The 21884-nt window shown below is 39.0% G+C and overlaps 1 protein-coding gene and 1 long non-coding RNA gene across 3 annotated transcripts in view; both read right to left on the minus strand.

Moving 5' to 3' along the window:
- PELI2 (pellino E3 ubiquitin protein ligase family member 2) overlaps nucleotides 1–21884 on the minus strand; it is a 188266-nt gene that overhangs the window by 128096 nt on the left and 38286 nt on the right. The window contains exons 1-2 of one of the 2 annotated variants that reach the window (XM_004426443.3): nucleotides 10305–10386; nucleotides 9210–9339 (exon numbers count right to left, since the gene is read on the minus strand). In XM_004426443.3, coding sequence (XP_004426500.2) covers nucleotides 9210–9245 — 36 coding nt within the window. In that variant the 5' untranslated portion in view covers nucleotides 9246–9339; nucleotides 10305–10386. Of the gene's footprint in view, nucleotides 1–9209; nucleotides 9340–10304; nucleotides 10387–21884 lie in introns of those variants that run through there. The other variant, XM_087448458.1, reaches the window with a different exon arrangement.
- The window catches only part of LOC147913946 (uncharacterized), a 30984-nt gene continuing 19534 nt past the window's right edge, over nucleotides 10435–21884 (minus strand). Inside the window, exon 3 of the long non-coding RNA XR_015556185.1 lies at nucleotides 10435–11424. This is a non-coding gene — a long non-coding RNA (uncharacterized LOC147913946). The remainder of the gene's footprint in view (nucleotides 11425–21884) is intronic.

The following is a 21884-nucleotide window of genomic DNA, read 5'->3' on the forward strand; positions in this document are numbered from 1 at the left end:
TTTTCTCTTGGAATATTTTGCTTTACTTCAAATTTGTTTGTTTCTCTAATATTCTCTATCACAGCTCCCTGTATTTGGTTTTATATGTTCTATCACCTATTATTTATCAAATAAATCTATCCATTTTAATAATTGAAAATTTTCTCCTAAAACCAAAAAAATAAGAATAGTTAGAATAGCATGTAATAAAGCCAAATCTCTAAAAAGTTTAATTATCCAAATGCTATCTCACAATTTCTATTAAAGTGAATATTCAAGTCTCTATATGATTTCCAAATGGAGTTTGCATCAATAATACCACATGCTGCCCATCCAAAGGCAAATAATTTATTACTTCAATTCCAAGTTCTTAGATATATTATTTAACTCTGGCATTTATTTGATATAAGTATAAAAATATCAAGAAAAAATATTAAGTGGTTTATTTGGTTTTTATCATTCTATGGCATCATCTAGATAGAGATAACTAAATACAAAAAGACAGCATCAAACGAAAATATCCAAAAGTTTTCCTAGAATTTCAGCTGAGACAACGTTCTTCTCCCTAGCACTATACTTGCACCATCTGTACAAAATACATAAGGTTTTCATGTAAATATTTTTCATTGAAACCATTTTTCCTGAATGTGACAATCAAGTTTAATATATTTCAGATATTGTTCCTTCTAGCTCCACGAAATCAACAAAAACATCACCTATCTTCAAAGATTTGAATATTGCATTTTAAGTAAATTATTAAACCACTTCTATGTGAAATGGCTGGAGCTTAGTCAATGATGACTGAAATTTTACTGCCCTGATTTGTAAGTTTTCCAAAAGGCTATTTTCTCATCTCAATAGACATGTTTTGCAACAATGAGGATCATAACTCTAAACTACCACGATATATTCATATAAAAACTATTTTTTGAAGTCTTAATAAATACTTTAAGTCAGAAAATTATTTTAAACTATACAATATATTGTGTTAGTATTTCATAAATACTTTATCCTTTGTTTTAGCAATATCAAAAAAATTTGATAAATGTTTTTGGAAGTTACTATTTCAACTTTTTGGAAAACTGATTCATGTTTATATTTTTTTCCAGCTTTTTTGGGATACACTTGAGGTATAATACTTTAAGTTTAATGTATAGAATATGTTGATTTGATACACATATATTGCAAAATGATAACCACTATATCCTTAGCTGACACCTCCATCATGTCACATAATTATCATTTCTTTTTTGTGGTTAGAACATTTAAGATCTACTCTCTTAGCAACTTTCAAGTATATAAAATAGTATTATTAACTATAATCACCATGCTGTACATTAGATTCCTGGAACTTATTCAAATTATAACTGGAGGTTTATACACTTTGACCAACATCTCCCCATTTTCCCCATCCCTTAGCCCCCGGTAACCACCATTCCAGTCTCTGTTTCTGAGTTCAGCTTTTTAGATTCCACAGATAAGTGATACACAGTACCTGTCTTCTTCTATCTGACTTATTTCACTTAGCATAATGCCCTCAAGGTCCACCCATGTTGTCATAAATGGCAGGATGTCCTTCTTTCTCATGGCCAAACAATATTCCATTGTATATACATAACCACCACATCTTCTTTATTCATTCAACTGTTGACTGACACTTGGGTTGTCCCGTATCTTAGCTATTGTGAATAAGGGGGCAATGAACATGTGGGTACAGATATCTCTTCGAGATAATGTTTTCATTTCCTTTGGATATATATCCAGAAGTGGCATTGCTGGATCACATAGCAGTTTTATTTTTAATTTCTGAAGAACCTCCATACTGTTTCCATAGTGGCTGCACTAATTTACGTTCCCACCAACAGTGCACAAGGGTTCCCTTTTCTCCACATCCTCGCCAACACTTGTTATCTCTTGTCTTTATAATATCCATTCTAACTGGCATGAGGTGATATCTCATTGTGGTTCTGATTTGCATTCTCCTGATGATTAGTGATGCAGAACATCTTTTCACGCACCTGTTGGCCATTTGGATGTCTTTGGAAAAATGTCTATTCAGCTCCTTTGCCCATTTTTTAATCAGATTGGTTTTTTTTGCTATTGAATTGAGTTCTTTATATATTTTGGATATTAACCCCTTATCAGAGATATGATTTGCAAATATTTTCTCCCATGTTGTAGGCTGCCTTTTCATTTTGTTGATGGTTTCCTTAGCTGTGCAGAAGCGTTTTAGTTTGATGTAGTCCCACTTGTTTATTTTTGCTTTTGTTGCCTTTGTTTTTGGTGCCAAATCCAAGAAATCATTGCCAAGAACAATGCCAAGGAGCTTACCCCTTATGTTTTATTCTAGGAGTTTTATGGTTTCAGATCGTACATTCAAATCTTTAATCCATTTTGAGTTGATTTTTGTGTATGGTATAAGATAGGGGTCCAGTTTCATTCTTTTGCATGTGGTTGTCCAGTTTTTCCAACACCATTTATTGAAGAGACTATTTTTTCCCCATTGAGTATTCCTGGTTCCTTTGTCATAAATTGACCACATGTGTGTGGGTTTATTTCTGGGCTCTCTAGCCTGTTCCACTGATCTGTGTGTCTGTTTTTATGCCAATACTATACTGTTTTGATTACTATAGCTTCGTAATATAGTCTGAAATCAAGCAGCATGATGCCTCCAACTTTGTTCTTCTTTCTTAAGATTGCTTTGGATATTTGGGGGTCTTGTGTGGTTCCACACAAATTTTAGGATTGTTTGTTCTATCTCTATGAAAAATACTATGGGAATTTTGATAGGGACTACACTGAACCTGTAGATTGCTTTGGCTAGTACTGACATTTTAACTATTAATTCTTCCAATCCATCAGAACAGATTATCTTCTTATTTATTTGTGTCATCTTCAATTTCTTTCATCAATGTCTTATAGTTTTCAGTGTACAGGTCTTTCACTTCCTTGGTTAAATTTATTCCTAGGTATTTCATTCTTTTTGATGCAATTGTAAATAGGATTGTTTTCTTAATTTCTCTTTCTGACAGTTTGTTACTGATTTTGTATCCTGCAACTTGACTGAATTTGTTTATTAGTTCTAACAGTTTTTTTGTGGGCTTGGTATGGTTTTCTATACACAATATCACGCTATATGCAAATAGAGACAGTTTTACTTCTTTCTTTCCAATTTGGATGCCTCTTCTTTCTTTTTCTTGACTAACTGTTCTGACTAGAACTTCCAGTACTATGTTGAATAAAAGTGGCCAGGGTCTTGTTCCTAATCTTAGAGGAAAATCTTTCAGTTTTTCACAGCTGATTACAATGTTAGCTGTGGGCTTGTCATATATGGCCTTTATTATGTTGAGGTACGTTCACTCTGTACCCAGTTTATTGAGAGTTTTTATCATAAATGGATGCGGAATTTTGTCAAATGATTTTTCTGCATCTATTGATATGCTCATATGATTTTTATTGTTAATGTGGTGTATCCCATTGATTGATTTGCAGATGCTGAACCATCCTGTATCACAGGAATAAATCCCACTTGATCATGGTGTATGATCCTTTTAATGTACTGTTGAATTTGGTTTGTTAATATTTTGTTGAGGACTTTTGCATCTATGTTTATCAGGGATATTTGCATGTAGTTTTCTTTTCTTGTAGTGTCCTTTTCTGGCTTTGGTATCAGGGTAATTAATGCTGGTCTCATAAAATGAGTTTGGAAGTGTTCCCACCTCCTCACTTTTTTGGAAGAATTTGAGAAAGATTAGTGAAGTCACTTGGTCCTGGACTTTTGTTTGTTGGGAAGTTTTTGATTATTGATTTAATCTCTTTACTAGTAATTGGTCTGTTCAGATTTTCTATTTCTTCATGATTCGAGCTTGGTAGGTTGTATGTTTCTAGGAATTTATCCATTTCTTATAGGTTGACCAATTTGTTGGCATATAATTGTTCATAGTAGTTTCTTATGATCCTTTGAATTTCTGTGGTATGTGTTGTAACATCTCCTCTTTCATTCCTAATTTTGAGTCCTCTTTTTTTCTTAGTGCATCTAGCAAAGAATTTGTTTGCTAGGTGCACTAAATAAAATGATAAATAAAATGTGTCTACTTTAGTTATCTTTTCAAAAAACCAGCTCTCAGTTTCATTGATTTTTTTCTATTGTCTTTTTGTCTCTCTTTCACTTATTTCTGCTCTGATCTTTGTTATTTTCTTCCTTCTACTAATTTTAGGCTTGGTTTGCTCTTCTTTTTCTAGTCCTTGAAGTACAAACTTAGGTTGTTCATGTTTATATTTTTTGTTAAAATAATCAAGTTGTATTTCATTCTAGAAATACAAATTCTTTTTTTTAGGTTTGTATATTCTGGGCTGTAGTTTATTAACCAATATTTCTTTCTTTATTCTGACAGATTCAGAATATTCATGTTTATGATAGCTAAAAGGACAAAACTTATCCAAACTTTGTTGCCTCTTCATTTACAATAAAATAAAATTAAATTAATTCTTGAACTTATAAATATCAAAACACCAGACACTACTAACCCAAGAATTATGGTGCAATAACATAAAAAAAACCACAGTAAAAACTATTTAAAACTCAGCTGTTTAAAAGCTGTAGCAATTAAAAAGTCTGAGGATAATGATAAATGGATGATTCTCCTAAAGTACAGAAAGCTCCAGCTTCATAATGAACGCACAGTGGAGATACGCCACCCATTGCCACCAAGACCCAGGCTGGACAGACAGACAGACAGTGAGTGCTTTAACAACAGACCCCACTACAGCCTACAAAATTAGCTTGAACTAATGAGTTTACACTGAAATTTATATTAGTTTTACCACTTCTCATAATTACTATTACATTCTTCATTGAGCGATAAGGAAGAGTTTCAATATCTTATCAACCGGTAGAGCCAACAGCTGCAAAGCAGTCCTGGTTGTAACAATCACATTAAATAGCCCCAATTTTTCTCTAAACTGTCACTACAAGACCATTGATATTTTCCATTCTGAAATATGCCAACTGGAACAAAGTGATATTCAGTTACTGTTTAAAAGTGAAAATACCCAAAAAAGGAGATTTCAATAAAGCACAACATAAGACAGGAAAACCATGATGAGGAATTTTCCACAGTAATGTTGCTAAATTTAAACCATGTCGCTAGCAAAATATTCACCTATCAGGCACCATCACCACCACCACCACCACCACACTATTCACTGGTTAAGTAAGAGCAGAATAGTTGCCCCACATCATTAAAAAGTAAATGAACAAACAGAAATCACCTTAAATGCTCGGTCATATTATGCCACTCCCTCTGCTTAACACCCCACAGTGTTTCTCCTTAGAAAAAAGTCCAAAGTCTCCAACCAGGATCACAGGAGCTCCAGATTTCTCTGTTCTCCTGGATAATTCCTCTTTACCTTTCAGCTCACAGCTCACATGCCACTGCCTCAGAGATTCTTCTGTCTACCCAATCTAAACTCTGTGCACCCTTTTCCCACAGCACCTTATTCTTTTCCTTCACTGTGCTTTTCACAATGTGCGATTAAATGTGTAGTCACATGATTACTTATCGTTAGCCTACTCATTAGACGATTAGCTCCACGCAGACATGTTTTGTTCACTGCAGTATATCCAATACCTAGCATGATGCTTGGCCATAAAAAAGTGGATAAACACTTGTGAAATATATGAATGAGTGAATAAATCACTAAATGCCCTATGTCTATGTAACAGAACTGCCAAAAGTAAAACAGGACTTTAGGTTTTGTTAAAAATTATATAACAGGAAAAATACCTTTAAGTACTACTATTCCAAGAGCAAATATGTACACAAATAAAGATTACACAATAGTAGCACATACTTGCCATCCTCATCTGACTAGCTGGGACACTGGCACGCATGGAAGACCCAAAGGTCCCCTTTTCCAGCAGCAGAGGGGTACTCCCTGGTCTGCTCCCAGATTGTGGGGCAGAGGGAAGGAATAACATAGTTGAAAGACCAAGTACTCAAATTCTAACAATGGTAACCACACCCACCCATCTAGGTCTCACTTTTACGATCCAATCAAAGATGACCCTTTCATTACCAATACTGCAGAATCAGAAATTTCAGAGCAGACAAACCACTGCTGACTCAGGTCAAACAACTTCTGCCAAGAACCACCACACACCATGGCATTGTGAGGGGAAATGGAGTGAACAAGAAGACAGACAAGAAGAACAATCCAGCAGGGCCGGGGAAGGGCCCAGAGCCAGGGACTCACAAAGAGCGGTGCCAAAAGGCACCAGAGAAAGAGAATCTGGGGTGAAGTCAACATATAACTGGAAAAGCCAAGTGGGCTAACAACCGTGGCAAATAAGGACAGGGTAAAGGGCTGGATGTCTTGATGAGATCAGATAAGAAAGTACATGCATACACAAGTAGAAGGAACTGGAGATTATGGTCACTTTCAAGTGAAAGTGGGCTATAAGTTCCACTATACCCGTGGGGAAAGCGGAACAGAAGGGACAGGCTCCAAAACTGAAAGAGTTAAAGCACTGTGAACCATGGATGCTAATGCACGGTTTAATGGGGTCAGGTAAAAACAGAGATTGCGGTAGGTACTGAGTCACTGAAATATGCAGAAAGAGAACTGTAGGTCGGTGAGGTCAGGAGAAGCAAGGGAAGAGGTAGTTTAAATTAACAACGTAGGGCTGAAAAGAAGAGACTGAAATGGAAACAGAATGAAATCATTTCTAGCTCTATGAACTGGAAGAGATGGAAAGAAGAATAAAAAGAGTCTACTGGTGAAAAACCAGGATTCAGTTGTGAGGCAGCAGGAAGAGCATTCGAAGAAAAGGCTCAACATATGACACTTTGTCTAGGGGCCAACAGAGCAGCAGGAGTGGCAGGGCAAAGCTGACCAGGGATGGGAGTTTGAGAGAGAACCAAAGGAGTGAGGGATTTGTGACTAAGGTGCTAGGTTCAGGTAGGACGGAATACTACATACAAGGCCCTCAGTATACAGGTACCAAGATGAGTAAAATGCCCAAGGGAAAGGCAACATGGCGGGTATTCGGTCAGCTCACAATAAATATGTCTGGTCTACTCTTTTCCCTTGGCCATGATTGACTGACCCAGGTTAGGCCTATCAGATTCTCTTTCTTGAAAACTTAAAACCCTTAAAAGAAATAGAAGGTAGCTGGAGACAAGTCACTTTATAACACCCTTGAGAGAATTTCTGTGTTAACTCTTGTTGATACTCCAGTTCTCCTCTCTCACAAAACCTCGTTACTCAACTTCTCCCAATTCTGAGAGCTGTTCCTACCCTAACTTGTAATAGTTTCTCCATTTTTTCTTTTTTTTAAGACAGAATCATTTCTGTTGCTTATAACCAAAGTATCTTACCTGATTCAACATGGCTCCTGCCTACAGCCAACTCATTCATTTTATAAAGGAGGAAACTCAGGCCCTGAGAATATATTTTTCCCAGGTTACAAGACCAAAACCCAATTTTCCCTACTACTAGCACAGTGGGCGATATTTTTAAACACAGATTTAGACAGACAACTACCAAAAGATTTATAAACTAAATAACTTCAGGTAAAATCTAGGTGTAAAGGTAAAACATAAAAAGCTAAAACTGGAGCAGATGGAGGTAGGTGAGGAATAAGGAAGAGCTATTGATTTTCCATAGTAGCTACTGGAAGATATATTTCATATTCTATCATAACATAAAGCCTGAGTAATCAATGATTTCTACAAAAAAAATTTAAATATCTGAAGCCACTGTATCAACATAAAATCTAAGATAAAAAAAAAAAGTACAAAGGCACACAGCCAGAGGCAGCAAAGATAAATGTCAACACAGAGACAAAATTACAAGGACCACGTCTATAATATCAGAATATCTCTGGCACTCATCACACGCTCAAACACATTTGTCTTGGATATCCTTCTCCACCAAAGTCTTTGGGCTACGAAACGTTTCTCATACTTCCTTGACTGTCTGAGATTCTGTTGCTGTTCCACTTCCTCCTCCTCTCAGATTCTTTGCAAGGCTGACTTCCTCTGTCTTCCCCATAAGTGTCCTTCCCTTCCTGAAACTTTTACTTTATTTCCCTTTCTCTAGCCAAAAATTTGGCCGCTAGAGATTAATCTTTCCTGTTTCCTTGGTGTCTGATGTTCTGATCTAACATTCCCTCATCAACACAAGACAATCTTAATGGGTACATTCTAGCAAACTTTTTCCATGGCACTACTTCAGAAACAACACAGGAGCTTTTTTAATAAAAACATTAACAAAGGTGATCTGTTTCTAAGACTGAGTATAAATACCATATGTGCTTTAACGAAGCTATTCATTTCCTTTTGAACCACGGGTTTTCAGTAAAAATGGGAATCAAGTCTGTTATTTATTCCAGATGGTCCAAACCCATTATGATAAATAAACATGTACAGCCAGTGCCCCATATGAAATACTTCAAGTAAATACAATTATTTTATAGAAAAGGAATCTATGTTATAGATTAAAGAATTTAATTAAAAGAAAATTTGTCATAAATCTAATAAGCAGAATATACCAACCAGAATGGAAACTGTCTTCTCTCCTCTTATATATCAGAAAACAAATGAAATAATCATAAGAAATTAACATTTTACATACTTCAAACTTGAGAGGAAACATGAATAGTAGACTTCTTACAGCACTCAGCTCTGTTTACTTCCAATCTTTTAATAATTACAAAAATTCAAATCCGTGTACATGTAGTTTATGTGAAAACACCTACTACTCAATTAAGAGAAGGAAAATAACAACTCTTGATGAGTTGTATAGCAAGATTTAATACAAAAACTCTCTTTAGGATAAAGAACATCATTTATTTTTCAATCACAACTATTCTAAATTGATATACGCTGGTTCCACTATATCCTAAAGCAGTGGTTCATCACGGGGTGAGGGGAGGAGAGGGTTTGCCCACCCCACCCCCAGGGGACATTTGGAAATGTCTGGAGACATTTTTGGTTGGCAGCTGGGGACTGGGGGGTGTGCTACTGGTATCTAGTGGGTCAAAGCCAAGAATGCTCTAAATACGCTACGATGCATAGGACAGCTCTTCACAACAAAGAATTATCTGGCCACAAATGGTTAAGAAAGTCTGTTCTACAGAGAAAGAGGACTGAAAGGACAAGGAATAACAAGGAGTAGCTGTGAATGCCCATCTGCAAAGGCCCTCCCAGCTCGCAGGAGCCACCTACCTTGGAGGCCTGCGGAGTGGATATCACGTGGACCATGCTGGGTTTGACGCCGTTAGCCTTCGGCCGCTTATAGAGAGCAAATCTGCTTTTCCTCCGGCCTCTGTCTCCATTAGGTAAAGCACCGTTGTACCTATAAATGGAGATGAAAGAGTTCATTTATTTACAGATTTTAAAAGTTTTAAGAATAAAAGTGAGATAGAATAAGAGAAGAGATAGGAATGGTCATAAAGAATTGCCCACTAAACACCCCACAAAAGGAATGGGCTGCAGAACCGACTTCAGCTGTAATGAAATTCCAATCACTTCCAGAAACTTAATTTGAGTGATCTACAAAGTAATTATAGGCTTCCTATTCTATAAAATCAGACTCTTCAAATCTTTTGGAAAGAGACAGAGTATAAATAAGCAAATGAGAATTCTGCAGAGGCCGTACTAGTGCTGGCTCAATTCAGCCAGCGTCATTCTAATGGACCCCTGAGAAACACTCAAGAAATATTTTTAAATGAAGTAGTTAGAAAGTAGCATGCTAATTAAACTTCATCTCTCATTCTCAAATCATGTTAATGTAAGATCTTTATTTGTAAGAAGACCAAATTTAATTACTTGCATTCTTAAAAGTTCTGAATTCTCTACATCCATTCCCACTTCTATTTGAACCTACACTGTCAGGTTAGCAAAATTAACTTGCAAAAATTAAACATAAAATCTGACTCTGCAAGAAGATTGCCCATAAAAAGGCCCAAAAGTAAAAAGATGAGTTTTAGTCCACAAACTGTCAAATAACTTAAAAAGTCACCTGGAAAACATATAATGTCCTTAAGCAGATTTCCTGCATTAATACCTTAAGCTAATATCAGTGTTTAAGAGACACAGGATTGCAAGGTAGTGCTTCCATTTTCAACTGTACTTTCTGACTCTGGATGCTCTGACCGTTGTCTCACGTTGCCACACTGACATGAGTATTCCCCACCTCCCCCTTGGCAGAAGATCTTTTCAAGAAGAGAACCCAAAGAAGGGGAAGGAATCATTTAAGACTGACATGGATAATACTACAGCTCCAAGGCCCCCTCAGAACACCAGTCAAGGGCAGCACACCTGGTGGTCCGCTCCTCTCCTAAAAGTCTTGCCTTTGCCACTTGTCCAGTCACATCCAGAAGAGCATGGTGGCCCAGAAGGCAAAGGGACCTGAGCCTACCGAGGACATCAAAAGTCAGAACAAAAGCTTTTGGGTTTGTTTTACATTTCAGTAGCTACAATAGGACAATGGATTTAAATTATCACCAGAAGTTATTCCTACTATGTTTTGAATTTTTCCATTTCCATCACAAAGAAAAGTTAGCTACATAAAAATGTCTCTAGAACACAGAGATAGTTTACTTCAAGTCTATGCCTCTTCTTTTTCTGAGGCAAGATCATAATAATGTACATTATTTTCTTAAACATATTTTTGATGGCTACTATAATGAACGTATCGATGAGTAAACAATCATTATAAATTCACTTTAATATATTTCCACATCACTTAAATCAAGATGACCATTCTGTATTAAGAGAAAAATATGTGAATCAATTAAAGCCAGGGCTCTAAACAATTTAGAGGACCATTTTCACCACTGTGGCCTAGAGGCAACTGGTAAAAGATCTAGCCAGGTTTGCTGCCCCTCAGGGTTCCCGGCTCTCTGCCGCATCTTTCTCTCCACCAGACACTGCTGGGCAAGAGCACCTAACGAGGAAGAGTGTGCCAGAGCTTTTTAGGGGTCTGCCACAACAACCCTCCCTTCTTGGGAGTCTATCCTTTAACTTCCTACAGTGAGCCCTGGCACCGTGTTGGGATGAAATGGCCAGGCCAGCGCCCTCCCCATCACCCTGGAGCTGAATGGCCGGAGGTGGACATCTGGCCCAAGATAGTCAATGACAGTCTCGTCCCGGAAAACACAAAACTAGGACTGAGAGACAACCAGCCAATCTCTGCGGATGGCTGGAGCTGTAAAACATCAGCGCAGGCGCTGTGGGGACATCACAATCTGTCACGTGACGGAGAAGCAGAGAAGCGAGGACTGGAGCAGATGAACAGAGACAAGCAACAAGAAGCGATGGAAAGAGGATCCTTAAGGGCTTCTACTGGCCGCTTCTACTCTGATCCTTGTTCATGAAATTCTTCTTAGTTTCAGCTAACTCAGGTTGGTTTCTGCTACTTACAACTCCAAAGCCGTATCTAATATGAAGGGAAAAACACAAAAACCAAAAATGTCAGCCTTAACATATGCAGAAACATTTTAATTTAAATTGCCTGAGCATAGCTGCTCAGATATTACAGGTTAAGCAAATGATACACCAGTCTACTTGCAGACTGCCTCCTTACTTAGTAATCTAGATGATGATCAGTGAACAATCCTACTGGAAATAATGAAGGTAACAGTGGAAAACCAGTGCCATGATGAGACAAGTTTCTAATTAGGTTAAGCTACATGGTCACTCATTCAACATTTATAACTCCAAGTACTAGAGCTACAATGATGAATTTCTGCTTCCCTGTCTTCAGAGCTCTCCTCTTAAAAGCAGAGAAAGGCACAAAGACAAGTGGGATAAAACACTTATGCAACAAGATGCACTAGTCCCACAAAGCACATGGGAAAGAGGCATTAGGGAAGGCTTCATGGAGGAGACACCACTCGAACCGTCTTGAAATGTGAACAAGACTAAATGGGGAATGTAGGGCAACAGTATGCACAGAGGCCAGGAGGAGTGTAGGCAGGTCAGTATGTGAGAGCAGAAAGTTCAAGATGAGAGAAGTAGTGGGCTAGGAGGGTAAAAGGTAGGAGGGACCAGATAACAGCCTGGAACTTCACGATAAGGGGCATGGCTTTTTCCCCTAAAGGGAATGGTGAGTTGGTAAGATTTAAGCAAAGGACTAACATGACTGGATATAAAGTAATCGCTGGGGCAGCACAGTACAGGATGGATATACAGGTTAGAGACAGGAAGATCAGAAGGGAGAACTATCCTAACCATAGGCGGAGTGTAAGTGGGTTGGATGGGGCCTCCCAAAAGATATGTCCATGTCCCAGAACTTGTGAATGTGACCTTATTTTGAAAAAGATCTTTGCAAATGTAGTCTGGGATCTGGAGACGAGATCATCCTGGATTACTGGGGGGCCCTAAATCCAATGACAAGTGTCTTTATAAAAGACACACAGGGAGAGAGAGGAGATGACCGTGTGAAGATGGAGGCAGAGACCAGAGTCAGACAATCACAAGCCAAGGAACGCCTGGAGCCACCAGAAGCAGGAACAGGCAAGGAAAGTTCCTCCCCTGGGGCCGCTGGAGCCTGGCCGACACCTGGATTCCAGAACTGAGGCCTCCAGAACTGTGAGAGAATAAATTCTGCTGTTTTAAGCCACCAACCACATTTCTCGTAATTTGTTACGATAGGTACAGAAAACTATACCAGCCTAGACCAAAGCAGCGATAGCGGAAATGAGTTGGAGGATTAGACAAAAAATTTACAGTTGTTTCAATGCTTGGTGAACATCAGCAACTCCAAGGAAGCTTTATAACAATATGCATGCCTAAGTCTCAAGAGATTCTGGTCCAGCAGTTCTGGGACAAGGCTCCAGGCACGCATGTTTCAAAAGTTCCACAGGTGATGCTTGATTGAAGCCAGTTGAGAACCTCGCTTTTAAAGGAAAAAAATCAATAGTACTTCATGGCCTGTCTGGCTGCACAGAGTGAGGGACAGAGAAAGGGAATGTCACAGAGGCTTCTGGTCTAGGCCAGGGTGATGGCATTATTAGAAAAAGGAACAGGAATTACAGGAGCACCCAGGGGGAGACACTTAGGAGACAAGAGACGTTATGGACTTAGGTGCCTTCACCACGCAGGTGTAACACTTAAAATCATGAGAGCAAAGGAGACTGCTCAAGAGAAAGGTGCAGAATAACGAAGTAAAGAAGGACAGACCCTGGGAAATATAACCACTTAAAGAAATAATCCCTCTTAGTTGCTACTAAGCCAGGGGAAGGTTGCATCACCAAAGACAAGATGAAAGAGAATTTCAACAGTGTTAATCAGTTAAGCGGCCATTAGCAGAACAAGAAGGCACAACCATGATTTGGAAAAGAGTGGGTCATTGGTGACCTCAACCATCTTCAAAACAAACAAGCAAAGCAAAAACAAACAAATCCCTCCAACCTTGAGCCTCACTCTGAGCCTCCACTCTCATTCCCATCTTCTCCCTACAGCCAAGAATCTTGAAAGAGCACTCTACACCCACTGGCCCACCTGCAACACCTGCCGACTCATCACTCCACTGTCACTGGACCTTTGCCTCCAAATCTAAAAGTACATTTGGTCACGTGTCACACACCCACCATCCCAACCACTCTTCCTCCTTAGAGTCTCCCAATGGCTCTCCTATCAAGGAACACAGTGTGGCAAATTAAAGATGGCCACAAATTCCCATTACTTCTCCCATTGAGAGGTGAATCTAATTCTCCTCTCCCTAAACCCAGGCTGGCCTTAGTGACTTGTTTACCAACAGGAGGTGGAGGAAGTAACATTCTGAGACTTCCAAAGCCAGGTCTCAAAAGCCTTGCAGCTTCTGTCTAGGTCTTGTGGGAGCCTTGAGCCGCCACGGAAGAAACCTGGGACCCACCATGCAGGGGAGGCCACACAGAGGCGCTCCAGTTGGCAGTCGCAGCTGAGCCCAGCCTTCCAACCACCCACTAAGGCACCAGTTGTGTGGGTGAAGCCATCTTGGACCCTCCAAACCAGCCCATCATTCAGCTGACTACCACCAAGTAACCCAGTTGATACCACGTGGAACAGAAGAATGGCCCGGCTGAGCAGTGCCCAAACTCCTGGCCCATCATGCAATAAATAAGACAGTTGTTGTTTTAAGCCACTAAGTTTTGGTGTAGTTGGTTACACAGTCATAGATGCCTGGAACAAGCCCCAATCCTTCAGCACAGTCTCCCTCTCCCCGCTTCATGGTGTCTCCTTTGTCACCTGACCTAATTCAAGTCAAGCACTGTGATCTCCTCCTTAACACTATCTCCCCCCTCAATCTAACCTCTCCTCCCCCTAGGGAATGTGAAGTCCATCTCGAGCACCTGACACAGGGCATGGGGCACACGGTGGGCACTGAAACCCTCTGAGCCAACAATGTGACAGGAGGACCATCTTTTGTATAGCGGAATAGAGCCCAGGCATAAAGATGCAATTCTGCTTACAAGGGCAAAATGTTATCATTCCTTTTTTCCATGAAAAAAGGTCAGGATGTTCCCTGGCCTGGCAAGCTTTTCAGCTAGTGAGTTAGTAAAAATAAGATTTCCAAGTGGTGCTGACACACCTGTTCCAGCTGCTGAACAAGGGTACTTCAATTCAAACTCACAAGTTGCCTTTCAATCGTCAAATTTTAAAAAAAATTCTGGAGACTTAAAAACAACTTATTTAGTAAATGTGTGATGAAAATTTTACTTTTCATATATGCAGAGCAAATAGTTGGTCTTAATAGTAAAGGTATTTGGAAGCTGCAATGGACAATGAAAAACCTATGTAAGAAACCTCACAAAGTAATAAAGGTTTTTCTTGGTTTAAAATTCAGAGTTCAAACACTACTGTTTTTTTAAATAACATTTGCTGTGCACTTACTATGGGCCAAGAAAGCCTGTGAGGAAGGCGTTACTCCTCCAGTAGAGAGACAAAAGCCTGGCACAGCTGAAGTGCACACACCCCGCAGGGCCAGGGAAGGGCAGGCAGGACCCGGATCCACACTGGTTCTGACTCCGGACGGCACACTCTTTCCAACAGACCACCCTGACGATGCTTAAATTCAAGGCATTTCTTGGCATACAACACAAAGACACATTCTTGAGAAGACGCCTGCCTCCTAAAAATGCATTTGTGGAAAAGAATTTTCCATAGGAAACAGCAGCAAGAGAGTGGGTGCTAGGGGCTCCCAGTCACATTCTGGAGGCATCACATTTGATCCTAACCAGCCTGAATTCACGGAGCAGCACATACATGCATGTGGGCTGCAGAAGGGGCGGGGCAACGGCACTGAATGATCACATTTCAGAGGCAGCCCGGCTTCTCATCACAGACTGAAGGCTCTGCCCTCCCTGGGAGGCAACATCTCTGTCATGTGCACAGATAAGTCACGAGCAATTACTGCAACCAAAGGAGACTGTGCCCTGCAGAAGAACAGGACAGCAACATCAGAGACAAGCGACACAAAGGCAGGGCAGAGCGTGACACATCCCTGCACCGTGACATGTGTCTCAATGCAGTGCACACTAACTCACCACGATAGTGAATGCACTATTGCAATGTGCGTAAGAATATGCACACAACCAACAAGTGCCTGACATTGGCTCTACACCATTGCAGTCCCAACTCCTTATCATTTAACCTACCGTATGGACCTGGACTTGCCCTGCCCGAATGAACTTTATATACCAAGCCCAACAATGTTTATTTCTCTGGGTCTAGGAAATGCTGCATCTTGAGGGTCTCATAAAATAAACAGTAGACTTTGATTTCCAGCCAGAGAACTAATGATGGCAGCACCATGCAGTCCATCCCTGTGGAGATGACCTGCCGCAGCTTTTCAAACATCAGTTCATTCAGAAAATCTTCCTGGGCTTGGCCTTAAAATGAAACTCTCAATTCCCTATTTCTGGTTGGAAATGGTCTTTGCTCCAAGTAGCTACTTCAGATCTACTGAATATGAAAATACATACATCCATTCAAGAATGCATCAAGTGAAGCGCAAGGGGTGAGTCAGGCCCCAGGGCTGGGTGCTAAGGGGCTAAGGATAGAAAAAGACATCTTATCTCTTGAGAGACGCAGGTGGAGAAGACAGACAAGATAACAGAACTACAAAACAACACTGATAAATGCTAATGAAAGTGACTTAGAAAACACAATGGAAAAAAATAAATCAGAACAGGAAGTTTTGAATTAGGACAAGGCGACATGTCTTGGCATGCCCTACACATGTGATTCCAGTCATGGGACCTTAAGAAGAGTTTTCTACACCAGATCTGTGTGACAACACAGGTCAATCTTCCATTTATCTTACACCACTTGGATTGGATGCTCTTTGAGAAGTTTCCTATTTCTTTGTATACCCACCTTCACCTCTGCATGGTACCTTAAAACTGAAGAGGAGCTCAATAAAACCGTCACCACATAACTGTGGAAATAATACAGTGGTGTAAGGATCAAGCCAGCCCCAGGGGTCAAGTGGTGAAGATTTGGCGTTGTCATCGCCACAGCCTGAGTTGGGGAACCAGACCACGTGTTCCCTGTCAGTTGTCATACTGCGGCAGCTGCCTGTTGCTGTGATGCTGAAAGCTATGCCATGGGTATTTCAAATACCAGCAGAGTCACCCATGGTGGACAGGTTTCAGTGGAGCTTCCAGACTAGACAGGAAGGCGGCCCCAGGCACCCACTTCTGAAAAATTAACTCTATGAATAGCAGCAGAGCATCGTCTGATATAGTATCAGAAAGTGAGAGGATGGCACAAAAAGACCAGGCAGTGTCTGCTCTGCTGTCCACAGGGTCGCTAGGAGTCAGAATCCACTCGACGGAACTAACAATAAAGTAGGGCTCAAGAGACAGGAATTCTAGCTCCAACGCTTTTCCTAGGTGTGAACTTACCTCAGATGGGCCTGTTTCCTCAGCTACAAAGTTAGCAACACAAAGTTACCAATTCAGTTTAAAAAGAGATTCCCAAACCTCTTTCAAACATTTCAATTCAATATGGACATGGAAGGCATTTCATCCTACTAAATACAGCACCCTGTTTAAGAAGGGTGAAGGCTGTGGCCGTCACTTAACGACTGGCTTTCATGTGCTGCTGCAGTTCCAAGACTGAAATCTCTATGGCAGGTGAGACGTGGTGATTATACTTAGGTTGCCTTCTCCTTACCTTGAGGTTTTCTAGCTTCCCCATACCAAAATATGCCCCAAGGCGAAACATGAGCAAGTTTTTTCTATCAGGAACACAGTACCACCCCACACTCAGTAGGTTTTAAGCCGTTCTTCCAGGGCTGATCCACCAGTACTCCCGTCCAGCCACCCTGCAGCAAAAGGCAGGCAAGGAGACCTATCCTGGCTCTGCGTCCAACCCCACAGGACTTTGCCTAAGTCCCAGAACTTCCTGGAACCTCACTTTCCTTCCCCATAAAGTAGAAAGGCACAACCTTCTCCAGGGTGGATTTTGGTGCAGAGTGGTGTTGGGAGATGAGGCAAAGTTCTCCAGCTCAGGAGAGGCCCTGACCCCAGCCTCACCTACACTGACCCCTGGGCAATCCCTCCATTCTTTCCTGCATTCACTCAATTCCTGTTGACTCTGGAGGGTCACACTTCCCTACCGGCTTCTTCCTCCAAGAAGGCCACACAAAAGAAAAAAACACACAAAGCAAATCCAGTCTACCTAAAAAACAAAACTGTTTATGAAAAGAACAACATTTATTATCTAATATTTAGCCATTGGCTTCTTTTCTCCTCCCTTTTTCATTTCGAATTGGTACTGTCATTGAATCACAAAAGAAAAAGTTTTTTACTGTACTGACTCTTTGATTTCTGAGCATTGCTGGAGGGCCGACAGCACAGCATTTTTCACTGAATACTTGAAAGTATGCAAAGCGTCAGGAATAGGGAAGGCTCCTTATGTTACTCTTAAATTCTGCCGTTGGCTCCAATAGTCCAAAATATCTCCGATTAAATACATATTAATATAACATTAGTGCTTTATGTCAAAGAATCTATTTTTTGCCCTATAGGTAAAAATTATTTTTAAAGTATTAACCTGGAGTATTTTTCATTCCTAAAAGAAGAGAAACTATCACATGAAGAGAAAAAAATCAAAGTGTAGCAAGAAATGGATTTGATATAAGGTTTATACAATTCAAGAACAATCAGGTGAAGATTTATCATTATATCTTATTCTTGAATTAGTGCCATCTCATACTCCACACTTCTTTTTCTATTTTACCAATTAATAATTTTGAAAAACAGATTAATCCCACATATTCCTTTTTTATCACTTTGACATTTGCTTATTTTAACCCCTTATCATCTAAATTAAACGGCAGGTGCATAAACTCTATGTGGTAGACTGAAATACTGGTCCTAGTCCTGTGCTCCTCCCTGAAGACTTTTCCTCTGCCATGACTACAGCTCCAGTTAGCTTCCTTCCCTTGACTCTGGGTTGGGCCATGTGACTTGCTTCGGCCAATGGGATGTTAACAATCATGATGCAAGCAGGTGCTTAAAATGTGCTTGGCAGCTGGGATTACCCTCTGGTACCTCTGCCATAGCCATAGGAAGAATAGGTCCCAGGCCACCTGCCAAGAAGATGAGAGACACTTGGAGGAGATCCCAACCACATAAATGCAGCATGAAGCAAAGCCACCTCAACCAACCCATAAACTCATGAGAATAAATGACTGTTGTTTTAAGTCACTGAGTTTGGGGATATTGTGTCAGACAGCGTTATATGGCAAAAATTAACGTCATAAATTTCAAAAGCAAATTAACTTAAGTAGCTTCCTCAGTGTCTACAGACTTTTGGCTAAAAACACATAAAATATCAAATACATACCCATCGAAAGTTTTATATATAAAGAACAGTCTTTCACTCTGAAGGAAGATGTCTAAAATTAGAAAATTCTAAATGTGCCCCTTTTTAAATTGACTATAAGAAAATGGGACTTCTTTTAAAAAAGCATACTTCTTAAACAAAGAGGAATATGAAATATCAAATTGTACATCTTATTTTTTCTTTTCCATAAGTCATAGGTCAAAATCTGTGGTCCTTCAAATAAGCTATATAATGTGTGAATACAAAAGTCTTAATCTCTAAAAATCAAATTTAGACATAGAAGAATTAGGATAAAATCACTAATTATTTAGCAAAGCACTGATTCTTTTAAATCTGCTTATACACAACTTCTACTATAGTAAGAGGCATCTAAAAGTTGAGCATCTCCAAGGCTGCCTAAAAAGGAAGCATCTTACTCTAGCACTGGGCCCATCATCTCACATGGACTAAGGCATGGGCATTTCAAACAAAGAATTTGATGGTACAAAGAAATCTGATTACTGGCCCAAAGTCTGAGTAAGCCAGAAATCAAAACTAGCATTGGAATCTCTTCCATATCATAACTTATTATAACTGTTTCTAACCACTAAAATAATTACTTCCAATCTCTTCTCTTTTTTTTAATTTCATGGCATGCCTCTTACTACTCCTAAAAAGAATCACACTAATGTATGCTTTACTTCACTAACGTTTGTTTACTTTAAACTTTTAGAGTACGCATAGGGAATTTTTAGAAGGTCCTAGAAATATGGACTCGCCAGAGCAAGCAAATCCAACTTTTGAACATTACTGGGCTAATTACTCACTAAAGAGATATACAATTGATGCTGTGTGCAATAATTAAGTTCTCAAAACAATTTGTTATAGAGTTTATTAGCTTCATTCAATTACCCAAGACAGATTTTGGGGGGTGAGGGGGGTGATTTCATACCAAATATAAACACTTTTTAATGAGCTACAAAGCATAAAGCCATTCGTAGCTTTACATCATGCATATTGATGCTACAGAGATTCACTCTCTCTCATATAACTTTTCTAAAGAAGACTTTTCTATTTCTAGAATACCTACATAATATAATAGCTGAAACACAAGATTAAAAAATATTAGAAATAAAAATGCATAAAAAATCAAGTTTATTTCACAAAATGGAAGCACTCTCTAAAACCACATTTTATAACAGCATAGTAGTAGGTGAATCAGATCAATTACACAAAAGGGCTTCGGAACCTCTCTGTAGTAAATGATTTTTTGTAACAACCAACCCTTCAGTGCTACACAGAAGCATATTATCTAGAAGTTAATTTTGGTTTGGAGCATTAACCCCCAGTTGCAAAAGGAAAAGAAAAAATCTTTATATTCACCATGAAAATACATTATCATTTACTACAAATAATAAACTACTTTTAATGGATACTAGCAGTCAGTCAACAGCCATGTACATAATCTGAATACAGGGAGTATCTTATCAAGAATCCAAGAATCAGAACGCATTAGAAGTTCTCCCTCAAACTCTCTCAATTTATAAATTCTTGAAATATAAGAAGATTCTTAGGAAATTTCTAGCCATATTCAGAAAGGCAGTTTGAGACCTACAAATGACCTCAGATATATACTGATTCATTGTTTAGATTTGCATTGTCTTATATGGTAGCCACTAGCCACATTCAGCTATTTAAACTTCAATTCAAATTAAATAAAATTAAAAATTCAGTTCTTCACACTAGCCACATTTCAAGTGTTCAGCAGCCACAAGTGGCCAGTAGCAACCACAGTGGACAGCAGAGCTACAGAACCTTTCCATCACCACAAAAGCCAGATTTGACAGTGCTAGTATAGGTGTTCAAGCAAGCCAAATCAAGACGCATCCTTAGGTTACCCAGCCAATTGGTAGTAGGATCCTGAATCCTAGTTCAATTCTGTCCTCAGGATTTCCAGAATTTGGCAGTTTTTGGGCACTGTGTTTCTAAAAGAGTTCCTCGGAATAATGCCAGAGTCTAGAAGACATTCTCAAACTCCATCTCTCTGCTTGAAGATGTTTTTCTATCTGGTAATTAAGAAAATGTCCCAATTCCTTTCCAGGGAAAGGAAACATTCTGGTATCAAAAAGTATATTTTGCTTGAGGCCAAAGCATTTTCTCTAGGGACACACTCTGGAATTTGCAATGTAAGTTGTGGCAAAGTGTGATTCACTTACAAAAATTCACTTTATAAACAACTTCTCAATTCAGACTAATACAGATACTGAAAAGGCATTTGACAAAATTGCTCATCCATTCCAAATTAATGGTTTTAAAAGGCAAGAATAAAAAAATATTTCCTTCCCATAATTTTTAAAGGTGAAACAGTAAAAGTGTTTGTATTAAAAATCTGGGAAAAAAAAGGATGTGAATTTCATTACAGCCAAAGTCTGTTTTGCAGCCTGTTCCTTTTGTGAGGTGTTTAGTGGGCAATTTCTTATTACCATTTTTACTAAACACTGTTCTAAGCCTAACCAAAAACAGTGAATTAGAAATAAGGGGTTTTAACTGTAGGAAAAAAAGATATAAAACTAGTGTTATTGCTATAATAATTAAAACAATGTATTACTTGAGAACAAAAACCAGAACCAATGGAACAGAAGAGACACTCCTGAAATAGACCCTTGACTACACAAGAAAGTAACAAAAGATGAAGCAAGGACCACCAGTCAATAGGAAAGAAGTTGGATTATTCAATCGTGTATGGAAACCAACTAGCTACTTTGAAATATAAAAACTGTTTAGAGCCTCATCTTACAGTCCACCACAAAATAAATTCTAAAATACTCAAAAGATAAATGTGAACAATAGTCATAAAACCAAAAAAGAAAACAAAGTTGATTATTTATCATATCCCTGACTTAGTAATAAAGATAAATAATAAAGATAAATGTAGTGGAAAAAATTACCAAGACTGATACACTTAAATATGCAAACATCTGCAACTTGTGCATATCAAAAATTATAAAATCACATATCCAACAAAACTAGAAAAAACACTGGCAATAATATGACAAAAGCTTAATATCTTTAATAGGTAAA

The sequence above is a fragment of the Ceratotherium simum genome, chromosome 24, assembly GCF_057802395.1.
Source record: "Ceratotherium simum simum isolate JZ-2026a chromosome 24, ASM5780239v1, whole genome shotgun sequence".
In the NCBI taxonomy this organism is placed as follows: Eukaryota; Metazoa; Chordata; class Mammalia; order Perissodactyla; family Rhinocerotidae; genus Ceratotherium; species Ceratotherium simum.